At 44.0% G+C, this 20,671-nt stretch overlaps 1 protein-coding gene across 2 annotated transcripts in view; it reads left to right on the forward strand.

The window, feature by feature from the left end:
• Positions 1 to 20,671, forward strand: part of tei (irregular chiasm C-roughest protein teiresias) — a 321,318-nt gene that overhangs the window by 216,224 nt on the left and 84,423 nt on the right. For both annotated transcript variants that reach the window (XM_076620193.1, XM_033335069.2), the window contains exon 7: positions 16,152 to 16,274. In XM_076620193.1, coding sequence (XP_076476308.1) covers positions 16,152 to 16,274 — 123 coding nt within the window. The remainder of the gene's footprint in view (positions 1 to 16,151; positions 16,275 to 20,671) is intronic.

Below are 20,671 nucleotides of genomic sequence, written 5' to 3' on the forward strand. Positions count from 1 at the left end.
TGCAGACTTTGCTCTATGCAAAAAGTCTTTGACGTCGCTAACGGGCGAAGTTTAATATTAGTATTCCAAAGCGGTGCTACGAAAGACGAGGCTCTGTGATCATCGAAAAGGAACTTCCTATCCCCCTCCACGGGACAATCTCGCGTTACAGGATTTTTCTTTGCAGCTTGGTCCGGCTTGAAGATCGAACGAATTCGACCAACCACCTTCTTTCCCGATTTTATATACAAACTGGAATTTAATATATGCAAATCGTGTCAGGAACAGGCTATGTTCTTTTTAGCTCGTTTATGATACTTGGGGTCACACACCCAGTTCGCAAACTCTTCTTTCGTATTTAATCAAAATTAAATCATTCGCTGAACCGATCAAATTTTCTTTCGACTATTTCTGAACTTATCTCGATAATTACAATATCTACTTTTAATTTCGTTATTTTTCGAACAAAATCCATTCTTACGCCTATCGAACGACGTTTCTCTGATATTTAATAATCCTAAACCGTACGGTTCGTTCTCTATTTCTCAATTTAAACTGTACTCTCGTGACGCTGATAGTCCGTGGTGTCATCATCTTCTTCTACGCGTCCTCGTTGCGAATGCCAGATCGTCGAATAGCAGAAACGCCGACTGCGAAGGCTCGCGAATCCCGCTTAACGGATTTCCACGGTCGCCGCGGGGATTAGACTCGCATATTTCCACAAAACGCCCAGAGAACCATTAGAAAGCGGACGCCTTTCGATTCGAGCCGGTCCTGCTTCGAGAATTTAGAGGACGCTTCCGTGTTATACGAGAATATTTACTTTTATGTGAAATTTTATTCGCTGAAATTGTCCCACACGCGAGATGCAAGGAAAAATATTTGCTTTCGGTAGAATCGCGATCCAATTTCTAAACGACACATTCCTGTCGATGATGCTGCTTTTATTTGAAGAACTAAATTTGCTTGTTCTACTGATAAATTCTGTTGGAAGATGTAGGGTTGTCTATCAGGTGGAATGGTTTCGTACTTTAATTTATATTGTAGGATTTTCTTATTTATTTAGAATGGATTAAACAGGAAACGATGGTTATTTAACGCGAACTGAATACAGTAATGTGCTATAACTAAGACAACTAAATAGTTAATTTACAACTCCCGTCATCACGGTTCCAACGCTCTCCTTCACGAGGATCACCCTCCTCGACGACGCTGACCTCGACAACACACTCTGACTTCCCGGCTCACACTGACCGTTAATTCGTCTTTCTCCCTTAACCATCCCTTCGTCTTTTCTCATAGCCCTACCACGTACCTGTTCCGCAATGATCACGTAGGCGTTTTTTCCGCGTAACTATTCGACCGAAGGACCGACGACACATTGACGAGCCTGTCGGCAATTAGGCTTTCTCGCAACATTGTTTATGGTCCACCCGATAGTTCCTAGGCCATTTGTCCACAATGTTATATTTGCTCGTTCTACTGATAAATTCTGTTGGAAGGTATAAGATTGTCTACCAGATAGAACGGTTTCGCACTTTAATTTATTTTTTATCCGATTGATATAGTTTCGAACAGTTTCAGACTTCTCGTAAACTGTCATAAAAACACATAGAAAAATATTCTCTGCCCTATAATCGCGAAGAAGGCTCTAAAATGAGTTTAAAACGTACGTAAATCAATGATCTCGACGACGTAAATATTCAGAGCATTGTAAGATTATCATAGACTATCGACAGCTTCCTCGAGGCTCTCGCACGGCTGAGTTGCAAAGCATTCTCGAGTTTTCGCTGTAAACGTTCCTTCAAATATTCAACGCTGTGAAATTTCAACGTTTTCATTTTTAACAAGAAAATAGGTCGCTGCTGGAGAAACCTGCGAAACCAACTAATCGTAGCGTTCGACTTGCAGCAACTCGTGTGCGGTAACTCGACGCAATTCGCGGTAATTCGATCGTTATCCTCTTGGTCTGGAGCACGAGCTCGACGCAGAATGAAGCAACGTGCAATCAAACGAAGGAAGCGTCAACGTTCTCTCGCTCGCGACTTACGCTCCACGAACGCAACGAATTTATTGCGAAAACACTCGGTGAACGATCTTAGCGCTGGCAACGTGTCGCATCTTCATTGAAATCCACATGCTCGCGCTGGTTTCCGAATTTCTCCAACCAGCCGTGAGACAGGTAAACACCATGACGGAATCATATGCGCGCAAGCTACAAGGAAGCTGGAATATTGTCTGTGCGAGGGTGCGCGTTCGTATCTGGATGCGCGAGGGTGCGCATGTATGGTAATGCATAGCCAGGCAGACCTTTGCAGTGTTAACGATGAACGCGTTCCGTATTAATCTGAATTTCAAATTCCCGCGCTATGGCACCTTCGCGCGCGGAATCGCTGACGAGGGAAAGGCACCGTGTGCTTCCTTTGTCGCTGGAATTGCCGCAAAATGTTAAAATCCTTGTCGTGCGCTTGCATCACGATGTAACGTTCGCGTTGACACTCGTTTTCGGCTTTCAAAGAGCAAAATTCGCCGTTTCGTTAGCACGATATGTAGATTTTCTACCAAGTTTTTGTGCAAAGTAATTTACGCGGGAATTCGTAATTATCCCTTTGGCCTTTCTTTACTCTACATCTTCCAGACACGTGGCTGCATTTCTTCCGATTTAATTTCGATCTCTACGAGCGTGACCCGCATTTCGTCGCATACTAGCTAGCGACGTAAAAAGACGTAGATAATTGCAAACGAAAATCCCATTTAATCTGCGACGATCTATTACGCGTAATTTGACTTTAGTCTCGTTTCAATTTATTCACGTTTGAATATATAGAAAGGATGATCTCGCGATTATCGCGAAGGACAGATGCCCATAAGACGAGTCTAGCGATAATCCGAGACCCAGAATCTGATACCTGGCGATAGAACTCACAGAAAGAAACATAATACAATATCGATACCATAGAAACCCTAACAAGTCAGACTAAATCCAATCTCGTAGGGTCACTCTTATCGAATCCTAATTTCCAAAAGTATTCGCTCCATTCGATCGATATTCCAGAAACATATCCTCTCTTCTTCCATCCAGCTACCCAACAACCTGCTATCGGTAAACCTACTTCGCAAACCTAAATAAATATCACCTTATCTCTCGATACACGTAAGCTTACCATGTTGTGGTCTGGTAAGTTTCAACGTCCCTCGATTTTTTCTTTATCCAGACGAGATCATTCGAAACCGCCGGAAAAGTCAGACTCGGGCCATAAGCTTGTCCGAGGGAGTGTAGGAAACAAAACGGCGGACTAGATGTCCAAGTAACATCCAATTTCCCGGAATCCTTTCTCGCGGTTACGGCCGATGTAAATCGTCGTTCGCCGTGAACCGAAACGACCGGCACGAGTTACGACGAAGGGTTACTTTCCTCGGCTAGTCTTTCGATGTAGCTGCCTTAGATCGTTGCTCGTTCGCAAGAACCTCGGACGTAACGACGGGTTTAACCGGCGACACCACGATGACAACGGTGTTTCTTGGCAGTCGCGTGCGTGCAGACAGTTTCTTTACGACGGTTTACGTCCAGTCGTTTCCAAGGCCTGTTCGACGAACAGCACGTAGAGAGAAGATTTTCTTGAAGAACTATCTAAGTTTACATTTAGCTCACTGGTGTAAATGGTAAGCGTAAAATTGTCGAGCACCGGGTACTTCTGCGAGGTTATCTTTTAAATTCCGCAACAGGCTCCAGTGGAATATCGCGTACTCTGGCTGTTTTATTTTAGTTATATCGTAAGAAATATTTGTATGCGATTTCTTGTTAGTAGCTCGGTAATAGCGCTGAGCATGTTTAGAATGAATTTCAATACAACTAAATCGTTCGATTACGTAAATTTTATCTTCGTTTACTTGTATCGCCGGGACGTTCGCTCTTCTACACTCGCGTTAACGACATTTTGTACAGATGTAATACCGGAGAATTAAATCAGAGGAACAGGGTACAATAATAGTAAAATACAGCGAAATATGCAAATAAAGAAAAAATATACTGAGAAACTAAATGATCTAGAGATTCGACGAACTGTAAGAATCTTAAAGAAGAAACATTAAGAATTGGAAATCGGAGGAAAAGATGTTTCTATAAGGTAAAGGAAACTGCGATTAACGTCCAAAGCATCGAGTTTCAACTACACCGACCTCGACAGAGAACTCTATCGAGTAAGTTTGCTTGCAACCGAAGAATTAAAGCTAAAGCAAATTTAAATGAAATCAAAGTTGAAGCAAATGGAAGAAAATGAAGGCGTTGGAAGGGGAGAAATTCAGCGTTCGCCGTTCAATTTTCGATGCTCAAAGCCACTGTTTGTAAGGACGGTCAGCCACGGACGGTAAATGCCGTGTCGTAAGTCCAGGATTACGATGATACGAGCTAAAAGCGAAAACATTCACGCGGAACGAAACAGGTCGTGGCTTTGAAGCACAATCGCGTCTCGACGTCGTAACGTTTCACGCTTTTGTCCTGGAAATCGCGAAACGCGACTTTACGCTTCTGCGAATACGAAGTAACAGCTTGAGATTGTTAGACAATTTTTAGCTGTTATTTCACCTAGGAAACGCTTAAGATTCTCGTACGATCGTTTTTGTTCACCGAACCAACAAAGATTAAGCTAATCTCTTTTATGGTAGCAGAAACGTTTATCAGTGTTCCGTAGATTAGAGATATTTTAACGAGAGAGAAAGTTTGCCGACGTTCCGTATATTATTTAAAATTTGTTTATACCGAGAGAGATATTTGCTAGCGTTTAATAATTTCGAAGAATTTAAGCCCGTGTTTTATAAATTATAGAAATTTGTTTAATAATGACGGAACTTTGTTACTAAATTAAAAGCAAGTTGAAAAATACGATTTGGAATTCACATTACCTTTAGAGAACGACGTGAAATATTTCCAAGAAAGCTCGAGTTTCCGAAGTATCTGTTTTATTGAAATTTCTCAGTTTGGAAGTTCTAAAAGGGAACATTTGCTTTCTCTGATCTTGTCAAAAGGTTAAATGAAGCGTATAATTAAGCAAAAGGCAATGGCGAATGTTTTACCGGAGGAAAATGTTTCTTAAACAATGTCCAGAGATCTGTAAGGAAACTTTGCTCCTCCAGGCATTTGCTTGATAGAAACGGACACTTCTTCCTGCAGAGTTAATTACCTAGATTTATAAACTTGATGGCCCTAGAAAGATGCGGATACTAAAAGTTTCGCGACTCTTTTGTCTTTCCTCGAGAGCATGCTAGTTAGCGTCGTTGAAAAAAAGAGGTGATTTAAAGAAGCACTTAATCAAAGCCGGAAAAACAAATTTTCAGGCTTTTCTCGATCTACGTGTAACATAGACAAAAACGAAGACCCGCGAAGCTCCTTAACAGTCAACTTCTCAGTTAACTTCCAGTCTTAAGCCAATCAACTTAAAGTCTAATTAATTTCCCGTCCAGGCTTCGACGTTCGTATTCTTCCACCGATTTTTCGCAAAGAGTTCGATATTTTTCAAATCTCTAAATATACGTTTCTCGCTATTTTACGCGCAAATTACGATACACGGTAACGTCGTTCGTTTAAAGAGGCGCGTGTATTAACAGACTAATTGCGTAACTTTTACAATACACGTTTCTGGCAATCGTAGATACGGGGAATACAAACTTGGTTTTCCGGCTGCCGATCTTCCTCTCTTTCGTTCCACTCGTTATCTCTCGAATAAATCGTATCGAATACGACGATAATAACGATACGAATTACGTAACGATTAAACATCAAACGGACATTAAACCATATTCCAGGCTGCTCGACGACTTATTAATAACCTGAACAGATCGATCAAGCTTTTTTTTCCTGGAGATGACCGGTTATTTATGCTCGGTCGCCGGCAAACGTTTTTTCCGCATGAACTGGCCCACGGCGAGCAAGCAAAGCTTGATATACGCGTGCCGCGTCGGTTTCCATCTCTTCTCTCCGCTTATTTCGTTGTATCGTCGCGTAACGTTGTATCAGTTCCACCGCTTCCTTCCTGTTTGCTCGTTTCCTTTTTTCCTTCGGACAGCTCGATGTCGAACTATCGCGCTTGCTTTTCCCACATTTTCCCCGCTTTTCCATCGACCACCCTTTGCCACCGGCGTCCCTTCGTTCGTCTGTAACCTCGCCAGCTCCCTGAACCAGTAGTTGCGTAATTTTCAACGCCGGAAGAGCTAGCGTACGCGCGAAATGAACGACTGTCCTCGATGCGGGCGACCGTTCGTCCAAGCAATACTCCGACGATCTTCTTTCCCAACCCGTTGCTCTTCCCGTGCTCCGTTTCTACCGCTCGTTCGTTCGTTCGTTCGTTCGTTCGTTCGTTCGTTCGCATGTGCCTTTCTTCCTTCTGATCAGCCCATTCGGAAATTGAAACGACGCGATGTAAACTCGCTCGAGGCGAACTGCCCGTTACTGTATCGTCCCAGAAACGTTGAAAGGTTCGCTTGCTTGCTACTCTTTGATTTCCGCTACTTTTATATCCTTTCTCCCCTCTCCTCCTCCTCCTCCTCCTCCTCCAACCTAACCCCATTCCACTCTCCTCTTTTCTTTCTGTCTGTTTTCCTTTTTCTCGCAACTATTTCATTAGTCGATTAATTGAAACGCAACTGTGCTATGCTTTCCAAAGGTAGATGGCTCGAGGCGGTGTTCTACGGTCACAATCGTCGGAACGTTTCCGAAAGCAATTGAAAATCCAATCCGTTTGATCCGGTACAAGGTCGGTGGCGCACGCAGGAAATATTGCGACACTTGCGAAACGCGCTCGGACAATTTGATTTCCTGCAAAGTACTTGGGTAGAAAACATTACCCAACCCCTCCTGATGTTTTATTGGCCACAAAAACTTGCTCAAAGCTACCCGATGAGATTTAACTGCGAAAGTCCGTCGGCGTTGTTCCTCTTTAAACGCAATTTGTTTCGAGGGAAGGAGTCCGGAACTAACTAACTGTGGTTTTTACCATCCTTGCCTGGTACCGTGGCTGAACATAAGTACCCTTCCACTCCCTTTCTCAGCCGATGAACTGCCGATGAGAAAACGTCTTTCGCTGGAATCGCGGTGTGCCAGTTACCCCGCCGATGCGATCTTCCTTTTCTCGAACTTTCCAATTTCTCTCGACATTTTCAGTTTCCTGTTCTTCCGTATCTTCGCTTTCAACGATTCGTGCCCGCGCTCTTCCAAACTCTTCTTTTTCCATACTTTCTTCGTTTCTATCTTCATCTACGTACGACCTCTTTCTCGCATACTTGGCATATTTAAGCGAAAATAACAGTTAATTGCCATTATTTAACAAGCCATAGACAGTCCAAATATACCTGGTTCACAGTCTGTATACTTAAGCTGTAATTACTCGCACGTAATTCATCCGTATCTCTACATCGACTGAAAAAACCTGTTACAACGTAACCGTGCCAGTTCCACGCTCGAAGCTTCAAGCGGAATCCACCTAAAATGCATCGCGAGCGTTTAGCTTTCATGTTACCGGGTCGAAGAAACCGTCACCTGTGTCCCATTAAGTTCGTCCGTTTAATCTCTGCCAGCAGGATGATACACCGTGTCGTTTCTCAAACGAATCCCTCGATATAAAGTCAGCGGCCTGTGTCTTTTTCACAAACGCATCGCCTCGACAAAACTGCCGGTGTAGCTTTGGTATCGACGGAAGATCGATCGCGTGGCGCCTCGTGGCGGAAACACGTGCAGCCCCCTCCCACTTTGGGTAACAGTTCGAAAGAAGCAGCGTGAGCTGCGGGATGAAAAATTCTCATAAAGCTTCATGAATATTTCAAGGATTCGCATAAACGAGCAATTAGGCTGAATTAGAGGCCCCCAGGGTAATATCGCTTTTCATCCGGTGCGGTGATCCTCTTCAGGGATTAATCGTTTTTCGATAGTCTTATATCCTCGCTGGCCAATGGATTTCAACCTTTTTCCACGAAACGCTGCTCTTTTTTCTGCCTTTCGCCGCGCCCTCTCTCCCGCTCCTTCTCTCTTCCTATATTTTTCCGTTTCTATCTTTCTCGCTTGCGCCGCGCTCTATGAATTATACAACGCGGTCTATCCTTTGAATCGTTCCACCGGCGAACGCTGTTCCATTTCTACCCTTGTCTACCTTTGTGCGTGTATGGCTGCGCGTTCGTGTACGTATATCTGTCTCGTTCCAGCTGAATCACGCCTTCTCTGGACTCTGTCGACGAACCGGTTAATTATCGCGACGTTTCGAGAAGCTATTTCCACGGCAACCGGGTGCACCCGGTGGAGGTAAACGTGATCGCGGCAGACCCGTTCATTGATTATCCCGTGACAGTCTGGCAAATCACGTGAGGCATTCGCACGCGTCGCGAACCCGCCACTAGTACCGATGTTATCTTCTAATTAGGCCGCGATTTGCTTTGTGCCAATTGCCGAATTGCCGAACTCTCTTCGCTTCTATCTCTTCCAATCTGCTTGCCATTTATCCTTTCCGCTCTCTCGATCGTTTCTTCTTCCATTCTCGAGCTTCTCTTTCTTCTTCCCATTCCCTTCGTTTCATCCAAGTTCTACTTTCTGTCTCTTTTATACCGCAGCGACTCGTCCGCGTTTGTCATCGGAGGAATGTGCCATCCAAGTAAATTCTTTATTCTGTAAATGCATTTTCTAACTCGACGTATCTCGATACCTGAGACACGCGTCTGCCAAGATAATCTCATTTACGAGCATTGTTCGCCGCTCGGAAAATGGCACGTGATGCAGTACGACCTTATTCGTACACGTGAAACGTTTTGAACAGTACGAGTATCTTTTCACGATTGTACATAACTGTTGGATGTATAAGAAATTCTCCGTTCCACTTTCCCACATATTCCAACGACTCTAAAACCTTCCTGTTCCTTTGTTATTTCGTCTCCGTTCTATTTGCCAAAGGACGCCAGTTAACCGACTGATTTTAATCCCAGCTCTTGTACGCGCACCAGTTTCGTCGTATTTGACTAACACAGATACAGGGAAAACTCGAGTCTAAATTATGGCGACCGTCCTGCCGCACGGACCGCCCGAAACCGAAAGTAAGTTGCAAATTTGTGAAACAGCGGCGCGCCTCCTTCGTTCGACTGCGGCCGACCCGGCTGTATAATATCGTCGCCGTTTCCGGTTTGTCCTGGCGAAACACGCGCCGCCCCGCCTCGATAGCGACGTTCCACCAGCCCTGATGAACGCTATATTCATCTGTATAACTTGCCTATTGAGGTCGTTTAATGAAAATTGTTACGGGGCCGCCGAATCTACGCGATGAATGCAGATGCGCCCTACGCTTGGTCGCGGGAATGTGGGTTTGTTATCGGGTGTCTGCCAGTACCGTTGACAGCAATGGAGAAACCGTCCGGGAAATCTTGTCTCCCTTTTCCTTTCGCGTCGCTCGTTTGCAGGGCAAAATCAGCGCAGTTGATCGCGAGTGAAAGAAATGTTTAACACGAGGTTGTAAAAGTCAGCGGGTTTTACAATGTAAGGAAAATGTAGATAGAAGTGAAAGTTGAAATTCGCCGATTGCTTTAGACTTTTAATGGCCGTGTCTGATCAGCAGCTGGTTCGTTCTACCGTGGTTGACGCATCGTTCGTTAGTAACAGGTATCTTCTCCAATTATCCACATTTTTCGATAACAGCTTTAGGAAATATAATCAACGAACTAGGATTTGAGTTTCATTTGCGCTTTACGTGCGAAGCAAATCCTCAACTTAAATCCTATTTTCGAATCTTTCGAGCAACTGCTTGAGAAGCGAAGTTTGCGATGTTAGTTGACAAATTGGCCCATCAAAGTATTCTCTTAATTGTCTCGCGGATATCGCGAGATCTTGTTGCTCGTTTAAATTCAAAGATTTGGAAATTTAGTTGTAAATTGCTCGCACGTCAAACGCGACGTTATCATGCAGCAGATCGTGCGAACGTGCAGGACGTTGCCGCGATACCCTATGGATTTCGGCGTTGCCGCGCGCTTGAGCAAGATTAATAGCAGCTTTATGAAGCTTACTTGATACTTGGTAATTAGGTAGAAACAGGAGAATGCTTAGCCAGGTAGCGAGGCTACCACGGTTCCCTGGGTAATACTTCGGAGAGTAACTACAAACTTCGAGATCGAGAAACTGCACGAACTCACGATTACAATTTACTACTCCGTCCAAGTCACTTACGTTTGCAGGATCGGTGATTCGAATCCTCTCATCCTTAACCCAACCAAGTACTCGCCGCTTTATCGCGTTTCCGTCGATCCCTCGTCACCTCGCCATTTCATATTTCCCGCGTCTTATACGTACCAGGAACGTCGTGTTCGTTTTTTCAGCGCGCGGAAGAATATCGCATCGCATCGTGTGCGTCGTACGTGTGCCTTTTACTTTGAGAGGAAAATAAAGGCTCGGAGAGATTTGCAGACACGTACGATAAATAGCTAGTTTGCGAACTACTTAAAGAACTAAAGCTTCGCAAGCTCGAGGACGAAGAAACGTGATTTTTTCGTGAATTCTCCTTCGCAAAATTGTTGTTTTGCAAAATTGTTACGTCGCCATATAATTAAATCTTTCTCGTTTGTTGGGAACGAAGCTTAATCCGCTATTTATTCCGCCACAAAGTTTCAGCTTTGGCAAACCTCGTCCAAAACATCGTTCTGATAAAATTTCTTATCGTCGTTTTTACCGTGGTCCTCGAACATCGCGAAGTCTCTCCGATGAAGCCACTAGCAAGCCTCTCCTTTTCCCCTTTACCACTATCATAACCTTTTACCTAATTAAACCGTAACGTGACTAACCAGCCGTAAACTGTCGGACGTCATTTTCATCCGTGCCACATTCCGACCCTTAAAACAGGCGGAACCGTGGCAACGTTTTAACCATGAAGTACCTTGCGAAACATTCCAGTCCGCTCGCATGTTCTATTAATTCGCGCCGGACCCTCGCGTTTCCTCGCGAAACGAGTAGTTCGAAATGAAGTTCCATGCACACTGGACAAAGTGGCAACGCTCGGCACACTGGACGCATCCGTAACAATCGGCCAACGTTTCCAGCCAAGCACGCGTTTCAGTCGCTTACATCTCCGGCACGATGACCGGTGATCCAATATAGCGGAACTTAAACTTGTTTACGAGACGAATACTGGGTGCCGTCATCGCGTTCCTTGTTTCACAGAAAGCGACGAAAATGCATTCCTTTCACAGAATCACCCGGCAACACGTAATTACTCGCTTCTTGTTCGAGATGCTCTCGAAATGAAAATTGAGCGACCTAAGGCGATGAATTTAAAGTGTAAAAGCGTATTCTTGGTTCTATTTTCGTTTTTGCTCCGTCCTAAGATAGAACGAGCTGAAGAAATATTCGTATCTTCGTAAAATTAGAACGCAGTTGATAGCGTTCTTCGAATTCATCGGTATGAAAAATATTCTTGCAAGTCTTGCAAGTCGATAGAGATCTGCGACATTTCACAGGTTATTTTCCAAAACGTGTGACGGAATCGGTATTTCATTTATGAAGTTGAGAATATAGCTTATGTATAATAGAATTGTTTTCCGCTGGAATAAGTTCCATTGAAATATACACCAATATATATAAGAGACAAATGTAATGGCTAACAATTACATAATGAACGATCGAGTTAACGTGAATTTTTCTCTGATCCATTACATATTTCACAAATGGTTGTCCGGATATCTGCAAAATTTTCTTTCATTTCGATGTCAATTATCGTCGAGTATCGTTAGTTTGATCATCAACGTGTACATGTATTTACGGTTCCGGATTTAGTTGTATGGAAGACCGGTAGAAACAGAGAGTAATTTAGTTGTTATTTCTCTGCTCGCGAGTATTGCAATTTTTCAACGACGCGATGTCATTTTTCCAGAGGAATCGCTCGATCTGTGTTAACACCACATTGCGTACCTCTTTGAAACAAATTTGACGATGCGAGGTGATTACCGGGTGTTAACTGACTGACTCACTCTCCGATTGATTGATCGATTTCCTTGTCGATAGTTCCACCATGCGGAAAACATTGGTTTTCATTTGGTCCACTTGATTGGATCGGACACACCTCCTGGATCTAAATAAACAAACAACAACAGCTACGACAACAACGCTATAGCGCGTAAAATCGTTCTCGTATTTGTACAATTCTGTATGAAACAAATATATTACCAAAAGGCAGGTATTTTTTTTCCTAAAAATTTCATCGAAATCGATAACTATCGATTAGTACAACTTTTTGAACGTCTATCGAGCAATGTCGTTAAAAAACGGAGTAAATTCGATAGCAGTGGCAACACGTTGCATGCTTAATTCGCACAGCAATACTTCGGCATACCATACAGCAAAGCGTTCGATCATCAAAGAATCATTTAACAGCCGCGTCACGATTTTTCCTGCATAAACGAGTTTTCACGATAGTTTCCATCCGCGTATGCGAGCTTTCTGCGTTCACCGTGGTGGACGTGTGACGGCCAAATATTTGCACTCGCCTATTGTTTCGTTAATAGCGAAGTCGGTATCGTTACGTGACGATGGTCGCAAAGTTGTCAATTCTGCCACATTTTTTCCCGTTTATTCGGAAAAAATATAGGTAACCGATCGATCGGACAACTGAATATTCGCTGCATCGTTCTCCATTCCCTCGCAAATCACTATCGCGACGGAAAGAATAATAAAATTTCGATGAAACGGAATTAGTTAAAACAGCTGCTTCTACGTTATACACTGATTAAAAAGTTGACTGTAAATTCCCGGTGCTCGGGAAAAAACGATCCCTCTTCGCAGTCGTATCATAAAACACCGGAAGCCACAGGCAAAACAATCGGTCACGTTTGATTCGTTCCGATCCGTTCTCTCTTTTTTCCCTATTTTCGTGTTGTTTCCTTTCCATTCCCTTTTTTTCTTTCTTTCTTTTTTCGATTTAAAATTCCAGACCAGAGGAATTCCCTTTGACCGCAACACGGTCGCTGGCAACAGCTATCTCGCGATACAAATTACAAGCGGCTGGTGGAACCGTGGTCGAACTCGTACTCGTACGTTCTTTTTCACGTTGCTTTACGCAACTCTCGCTGGAACGACTGGTGGTGTACCGTCGCAAATACCCCTTGGTGTATAGGTTTGCTTAACGGCCCGTGTAAGGTTTACGAGCATTCCAACAGCCGTGGCATACGGCAGGAAAAATTTCTTTGAAGACGCTCGCCTCCTTCTTTCACCCTTTCTCGTCGAGTTCTTCGAACCGGTACAAACACCGACAGTCGGCCACCATGGGGACAACAATCTGCCGTCGTTTTCGTCTCGCGTTAATTCACGACCCGCGTAAAGGGAATTACACAGGGCACAGGGAGAAATAGAGCAGGAATTTCGCGTTCGAACGAGTCCCGGACGTGCGATTTATCGGGCACACGGCAAACGAGAGAACGATACGAGAGAGAACACGTAAGGGAACCGCTGCGAGCGTGTATTTGCGGGCTCCGTGTTTGTACACACTGGCTGTTTTAGAAATACCTGGGTCAATTCTGGAAACGTGTGACCATTATTTAATGAAGAGGTACGTTCGTTGGGGAACGTTTAATTGTTCTGTTTAAACGGCGATGTGGAATTTCGTTCGATCGAACGATATTTTCAATCTCGAAATATTTGCATCGGGTACACGCGTGTTAGGAACATCTGATCGGCCACTGGCGTTTTAATTATAGCGAGACTCCGTTAGAAAAGACGTTTCGCATTCGATCTTGAAAAAGCTTCTGTTCTAGTTATCGCGATAAATAGAACGTAACCCTATCGCGTCGGTAGACATTTCCGAATACATCGTGTACTCAGACATACGGCTGCCTTTGATCCTGTCTAAAACAGGCAGACTGGTAGTTTGCGGAGGCGCTTTAAAGTTCTCATTAAGCGATCGAGGTCTGTGGGACACTTCTGTGTCTCATTGTTTGCTTTGTTTGGTGTTTACGCCACTGCGCCGAGTCTACACAGCGGCCGTGGTGGCGGCGGCGGTGGCGTTATCCCCGTTGGCGTCGAGCAAGACCCACGAGACGTACAGGGAAAACCGACAGGGACGGAGAAACGGCAGGAGCGACAAAGACGCTCGCAGGATAGTCGGAAAGAGGGACAAGGAGGACGAACGAAGATAGCAACGAAACCGGTAGAAAGAGAGAGACGCGATGAAAAGAAGCGGGGGTGGCTTTCATTAAGCTTGCATTGTCTCAGCACCGCGCTATTATAGCCGAGTGAATAACTTGGAGCCATCCGGTAGTCGGAGGCAAAGCTTCTCGCTTCTTTTTTCCTCTTTTCCTCCCTCTTTGCTACTTCCAGCCCCCCGCATCGATGTATTTGGGATTCTCTTCTCGCCCTTTTCAACGCGATTCGTCTCCATTGCTCTTACGACCGGTTCCTCTAAACCTACCACGTCGCCTCTTCTTCCTTTCCAACCGCCAATTTATCTCGCGACCTCGACACCCTTTTCCTCGGCATCCTCGCGTCGGCGCGCTGCTGAAATATTAACGAACCGAACGAGCAGCGCGATATAGCGCGCGACCGAACGTTCGGACGGCGCCACGTCAAGCTTTGATTTCACGCGAGAAGGCGCCAGCCTGTTCCCCGCCGTGGATGGGACGACCATCGTCATCCATCCGACCGGACATCGAGCGCAAGAAAGACGGAGAGAAGGAAAAAATAGGGGAACGAAGCGAAATAAAGACAGGGCTGATTTTAACGAGTGCACGCGACCCGTGGGTCGTAAAATTTTCACTGTCCTATGCTGTTCGTTAATTACTCGCGGCCTCGAAACGCGCTCACTGGCTCGCTCGTCGTTGGCTTGCTCGTTCGTTCGTCGAACGCTTTCGATTCTATCGCGTATACATACGTTTACGTACCTATATGTGTGTGTATCACGCGTATGTACGTGTCCTTTATGTAGCTTACGCGCATGTGTGCATCTACGTTCTGGATACGGCCCGATTCTGTCACCTAGTTCGAGGTCGGTCGTTAATGACGCGGAAGGAACGCTAGTAGCGCGCCATGGTCGTCGCCCACAAAACGGGGCGAAGGGGTAGCTCGTTCGTCAGAGGCGCAGTTCCGTTTTGCCGATTAGTAGGTTTGATGTCCGCAATGGAGCGGCTCGTTTCCTCCCCGTCGCTCGTTTCGGTTATTACGAAGTCGCGCGATTTTTGCTTTCGTTCCGCTCGATATTCCTCTTTTTGCCTCTCGGGCTTTTTCTTGTCCTTTGTCGGTCTGACCGATTTCGAGCGCCGAATCAACGAGAAACCACTGTTTGAGGAATAATCGTGGTCGGATGAAAAATTTCTCCGGTATGGAGAATTACTTTTCGCGTTAAGGAGCAGTATTTTTATTATGCGAAGAATATTTAAGACGTTCTATATCGCGAGATGTATAATTCCAGAGAAGATTTAAGAGTCGAGCTTAAATATTTTCCTCGTACAACGATACAAACGCTACGAATAAAATAAGCAAGCAATATCGTAACTTGGACTCGAGAGCAAATAACGTTAACAGTTTTTCCTCGCTGTGTTACCAGCAGCGACGCGAGAATCTTCATAACGCGGTTTACCCTTAATCGATTTTTTCCTGTACTCGACTAAGTTGAATTTATTTGTATAGAGAACGCATTTCAGATTTTGTTGCTTAAGCCTACGTCCCGGGCAACCTAACACGAAATTTTGCGATACCTCATTACTATACAATTTGTGTTAAGACGCTAAGCTCTGGTCTTATCGACCTGCATACCGCTCCAGTTTCTCCGCGCGCTTTAATAAACAATAATAACGACGCAGTCCGGTGTACAAATATAAATACCTTACGGCCTCGAACATTCCAAACTCTTTTTCCGGTTCGTACTCTGTGAAACTTTAGCCTCGTTGTACCAAACTCTTTTTACCGAAAAGACTTCAAAATTCCGCATATATTCGAACAATTAGTTTTCACGCTTTTTTCTTTCCAGTATTTTATCTACAGAGAAATCTTTCGCTGGGATTTTTATTCTACGTCTTTGATGTGTTCGCTCGCTTTAGAGAAATCGTAGAATTGGAGAAAATTCGAGGCAAGAATTCGAAAGATAGCGGTTCTTCTTTTCTCCTGCTGACACGTGATCGACAAACGACTATCGGTATTGGGGCTGACAGTAATTGCTTAATACCTGTTTCAGATACTCCGTCGTTCGCGATAACGCGTTTACCTGGTTTTGGAATTCCGATCGTCGAGGGGATGTCCGTCAGCCTGAAATGCGAAGTGGACAGCAATCCGGCTAGCACACCGATTTGGCAACGTGGTAAGTGACAGTAGTAACGAAGAATTCCATGTTTCGTAAGCTATACATACAACCTACCTAAAACACAGGGATTAAAAGGAAATATGGAAAATATGGAAAAATATATGTATATTTAGAAATATTATACCGGAACATTAGCATCTTGCAATTGTCTCTAATAAAAATGCAAAGTATCTCTTTCGAAACCAACCTACGTTTCTTCCTACTAATTCGTAACGTGGCTACCCCTAAAAAAAAAAAAAAAAAAAAGCAAGGAAAACAAAACCTAGAATAACTGGCATATTTTCATCTTCTATTCCAAGACGGAATTATCTGCCCCATTGGTATCCTGGTATCGAGTGTTCCCATTTCCTATCAACGTCCAGACTATCGGTCTCTTCGCAGTCATCAGAAAACAAAACGATAAATCGTATAATCACATTAGTGTATACCGCGGCGACCCGAAGAGGACTATGGCGAGTTCGTGGAGTGAAAGTCAGAACAATAAATAATCCTACCCTGTTCCAGGCGAGCGAATCCCCTCATCGTGGATAAGTATGCGTGACAGATATTATCTTTCGTGGAGTAGCGAAAGCAACCCGATGGCGTGCTTCTTTCTCGTTCCTCTAACCCGGCGTGTTGTGAATGCTTCGTCAAGATTAAAAATTCTACGCTTCGAGACGGCTTCTCCGCTCTTCCGTGGCCTTTCGTCAGTCACGCGCGCATCGCTACTTCTTCTTCTACTTTTTCTTTCTCGTCGTGCTTTTTCTTCCTTCCTTTTTTCTTTCTTCTTTCTTCTTTTTTGTTCCTTTCATCCACCTATCCTCGCAGAAATCAATGGGACTCCATTGAGATTTCGCTTTCGAAGCGTTCCACCGACTTATTCCCGATAATTGGAAATCTCCTTGTACGAACGTGGAACGTCGTTGGCTCGTTCGAATTCGTTCGTCGCGTTTTTTTTCCCCTCTGACCGTAATCGATAGCTCGACGGTGAAGTGGTCGGCTCCCTTCCGGCGGAAACGAACCTCTCGATCGAAAAAAAAACCCATAGAATAGAAACGAAAGCGAAAGAGATAGATTTCCGCGATACCTTGTATTTGTATTTCCTAACCACAGATCGAACGGTTATGAACGAATAATTCGGGGATAAAGAAGTGGAAATCGATCGATACGAGTCTTCCTTTTAAGCACGAGGATCGAAGAAGATTGGCAAATGGAGAAGTTCTCTCGCCTCTTCCCTTAAATTCCATTTGCTTCGAGGAGGAGAAACGGGGACGGTGAATTACTCCCAGCCGACTGGATTCATTAGCAGCCTCTTGTTCTTTGTCAAAGCTCGCCGACGGTAGACTGGCCCACGACTTGATAAATATTTAAAGCCTTCTATAATTCCCCCTTTAGTCTACCCGGACACTGTCTCTCTTTCCTCGTGGTAGCGTCTTTGAGTTCTTCCGGAGGTCCTTCAATTCCGATACACCCCGATGTAACAACATTTTAGCTGGGGCAACGAGTAAAAGTAAAGCTTCTTGAACGATTTCAGATAGAGAGGATAAAACGTCCGGGTCGAAGGTGAAGCAGTTACTTTGTATGTAAGTAGGTTGGCTCTTGTGTCGACCTTTTTTGTCAGATCTCACAGTAAAATATAATAAAAATACATTGCGCCTGAAAAGACTGTGTAACGAAGTAATGCAACCGGTTTGCACGATATAGCGAGGTTATAAATTAATATATAATATACCTAGTAGCATCTATCGACGAAAATGCCAGCTATGTAGCCAGTGACGATATATGGCGTTCTTCTTTTCTTATTATCAGTAGGGGTTGAACCAAGTCCGAGCTATATATCATTCGATCCTGACTGGAATTTCGGGCTTTATTTCTTATCATCTCAGCCTTCTGTCAATTCGTTCGAACAGATGCAAGGTCAGCAAAAGAAATACCATAAAGTAGAATACGACCGAACACGTCAGATACGCGAATGGAAATACTTTTCAAATATTATTTTTTTAAGAATTGTCTCTACCCTGTAGAATGCGAAACCTTGATCCGCGCTATTTTTCAGAGTAGTTCGTATCATAACGTAGAATAAGAACGGACACGTCGGACGCTCGAATAAAAATACTTTACGGATATGTACTTTCTAGAAACTATTCCGTAGAAAAGTCAGAAAGCTTGGCCCTCGAAATTCGTCGGACTAATTCGAAAGGAAGAAAGTAACGATGGCAAATATTCCCCTGTGTTTCTTGTTCAAAGCGTAGTCCAAGAGTTAACCCAAATTCGGCGTTATGTATCCTCATGACCGTACGCCTGTTTCGGTAGTACGAAACGTACGTAGGTACAGGTACGTGCAGCTTTACGTAACGGCCGCGGTGCGAGTCGTTACGCGTCCTACCATGGGAATTAACGTTTGTTTTAATGGACGTACTTTTCGCCCCGAGTCGGCATGCTACGTCGTTACACAGAGAACCATCGCTGGTAGGTAGATTCGTTCTCTGGCCGCGTGTGATGCACGCGCGTGTTAGACACGAATTCGTAGCTGCACCGCCATAGGTGATAGCTATTCGCACGAACAGCATGATTTGCAACTTGATTGCTCGATTCGAAGCCCAGGGATAGATGATACGCGGCCAATTGTTCCGTCGGAATAACCTTTCCTTTCTGAAACACGGTTTCTTCGATTCTTGGCTGCTCGATCTATTTGCTAATTTTCCGTAGGAAATAAAAATAAAAAGATACGCGAAGATGGTCGGAGAAGTTGAAGGATTTAATGTATGGTAATTCCAAGTACGTTGAAGGATTTTCACGGAGCTACGGAGGATGCTCTTGTTGAATTTTAAAAGTGGATTTGATCGTGAAATTTCCTCGAGCTTTCTTCGCAGCAGCTTTTCTTCCTCCCTCAAAAAAGGTTGCATTCGAGCATGCAGTCCGAGTGTGCATTTGTTCTCGTTAAGCTGATCCTTTAATGTAATTAGAAGCCGACTGCAACGGTATGTTAAATTAAATATGCTTCTTTGAAACCGTGTCCGTGCCACGCCGTAAAGTAAGAACCTTCTATCCTGCGCATTAAACCGTGAAATAATCCAAATCCGAAAATCCACCCGTACTTTGTCTCCCCTGTGGTGTAAAAATATCCCTAAAAACTCCAACGACGTTGTCTGTCCACTTCGAAAAATGATTATCGAACCACACGTTCAGACACCAAACGATATTCACCACCCTAAATTCCACGATAGAATCTCTTTTCCGGCCAGAAAATTCGATGTCGATCCCTCTTTCTTTCGTTCACGTTCGCCTAACAGTTAGCAAACTTTTTCCACTGGTCTACCTCTGCACCTTTTATCCGACCAGTGGAAATCATGAAAAGGATTTACAGACGGAGTTTGAGGATCGGTAACGATGTTGCTTTTTGCTACGAATCGGTGGCAAATAAAAGTTCGCCGCGGTATAATTTCCTTTATTCGTCGTCAATCAGAGAAACTTTGATCACGAAAAAGGAAACGGGAGTAGGATTTTCGTGGCGAGTACCGCGTTACCAACGGCGAGACCACTTTCTTGATTAGACCGGCCAGTTTAAGCGGGCGAAACTATTACATTCGTTAAACGCGGTTCGGTCCGAGCGTTCGCTGAACTTTTTATGGAACCACGGTTTTTTCCGAATTTGTAGGTCGAACCTTTTGAAGGAAGCTGCTACGGAAGTACCGATTCGAGTTACGATCAAACCGATGTTTAATCTCGTTGCAAGCCTCTGACGTTGGAAGCAGTAGAAATGGCGGGAATGTTGCGGTTTTTTAAAACATCTCGGGTAATCGCTCGTAGGAAACGATATAACGAGAAATTCTGGAATTTGCATCGTGGAGATTTGTACGTTGGTCGATAAAAAGAAATGTTTCTATTTGGTAGATTGTTCAAGACTTTCGCGTAGTACCGTACGTCGTAAATTATCGTTATCAGCTTCTATCTGATAATATAGTACGAACGTACGGCGAAATATCTACCATTTGCGCTGTAGAACAATGAGTAACGAAACAGAAGCGTATGCCGAAATCAATAACTAATTTATGGCGAATATTTATGATTATACGAGCTCGATAAGAAGTAATTAGAAAATATCTATCGTAAAATCAACACGATAAATCACATCGTACGTGTTTGGACATTTCCCATACGAATTTATATCTACTTTCCAATTTTTGTTACTAATTACAAACAGATCTTTATTTGTATAATAAGTTTTAGGTAAAAAGCATTGTTTGCAAAACCAAAGTTTATATTTCATGCCTCGGGTAGGGAAAATATTTTTCAAAATCATAGAAAAATCAACATAGCAACGATATCGAAAATGTTTTCGATGTTTCGATCTTCGAAAGCGATGGCGACGTTTCCCCTTTTGAAGAGAAATTCCGTTTGCCGTAGTGGAAGGG

Source organism: Bombus vancouverensis, chromosome 7 (assembly GCF_051014615.1).
Source record: "Bombus vancouverensis nearcticus chromosome 7, iyBomVanc1_principal, whole genome shotgun sequence".
Lineage (NCBI taxonomy): Eukaryota > Metazoa > Arthropoda > Insecta > Hymenoptera > Apidae > Bombus > Bombus vancouverensis.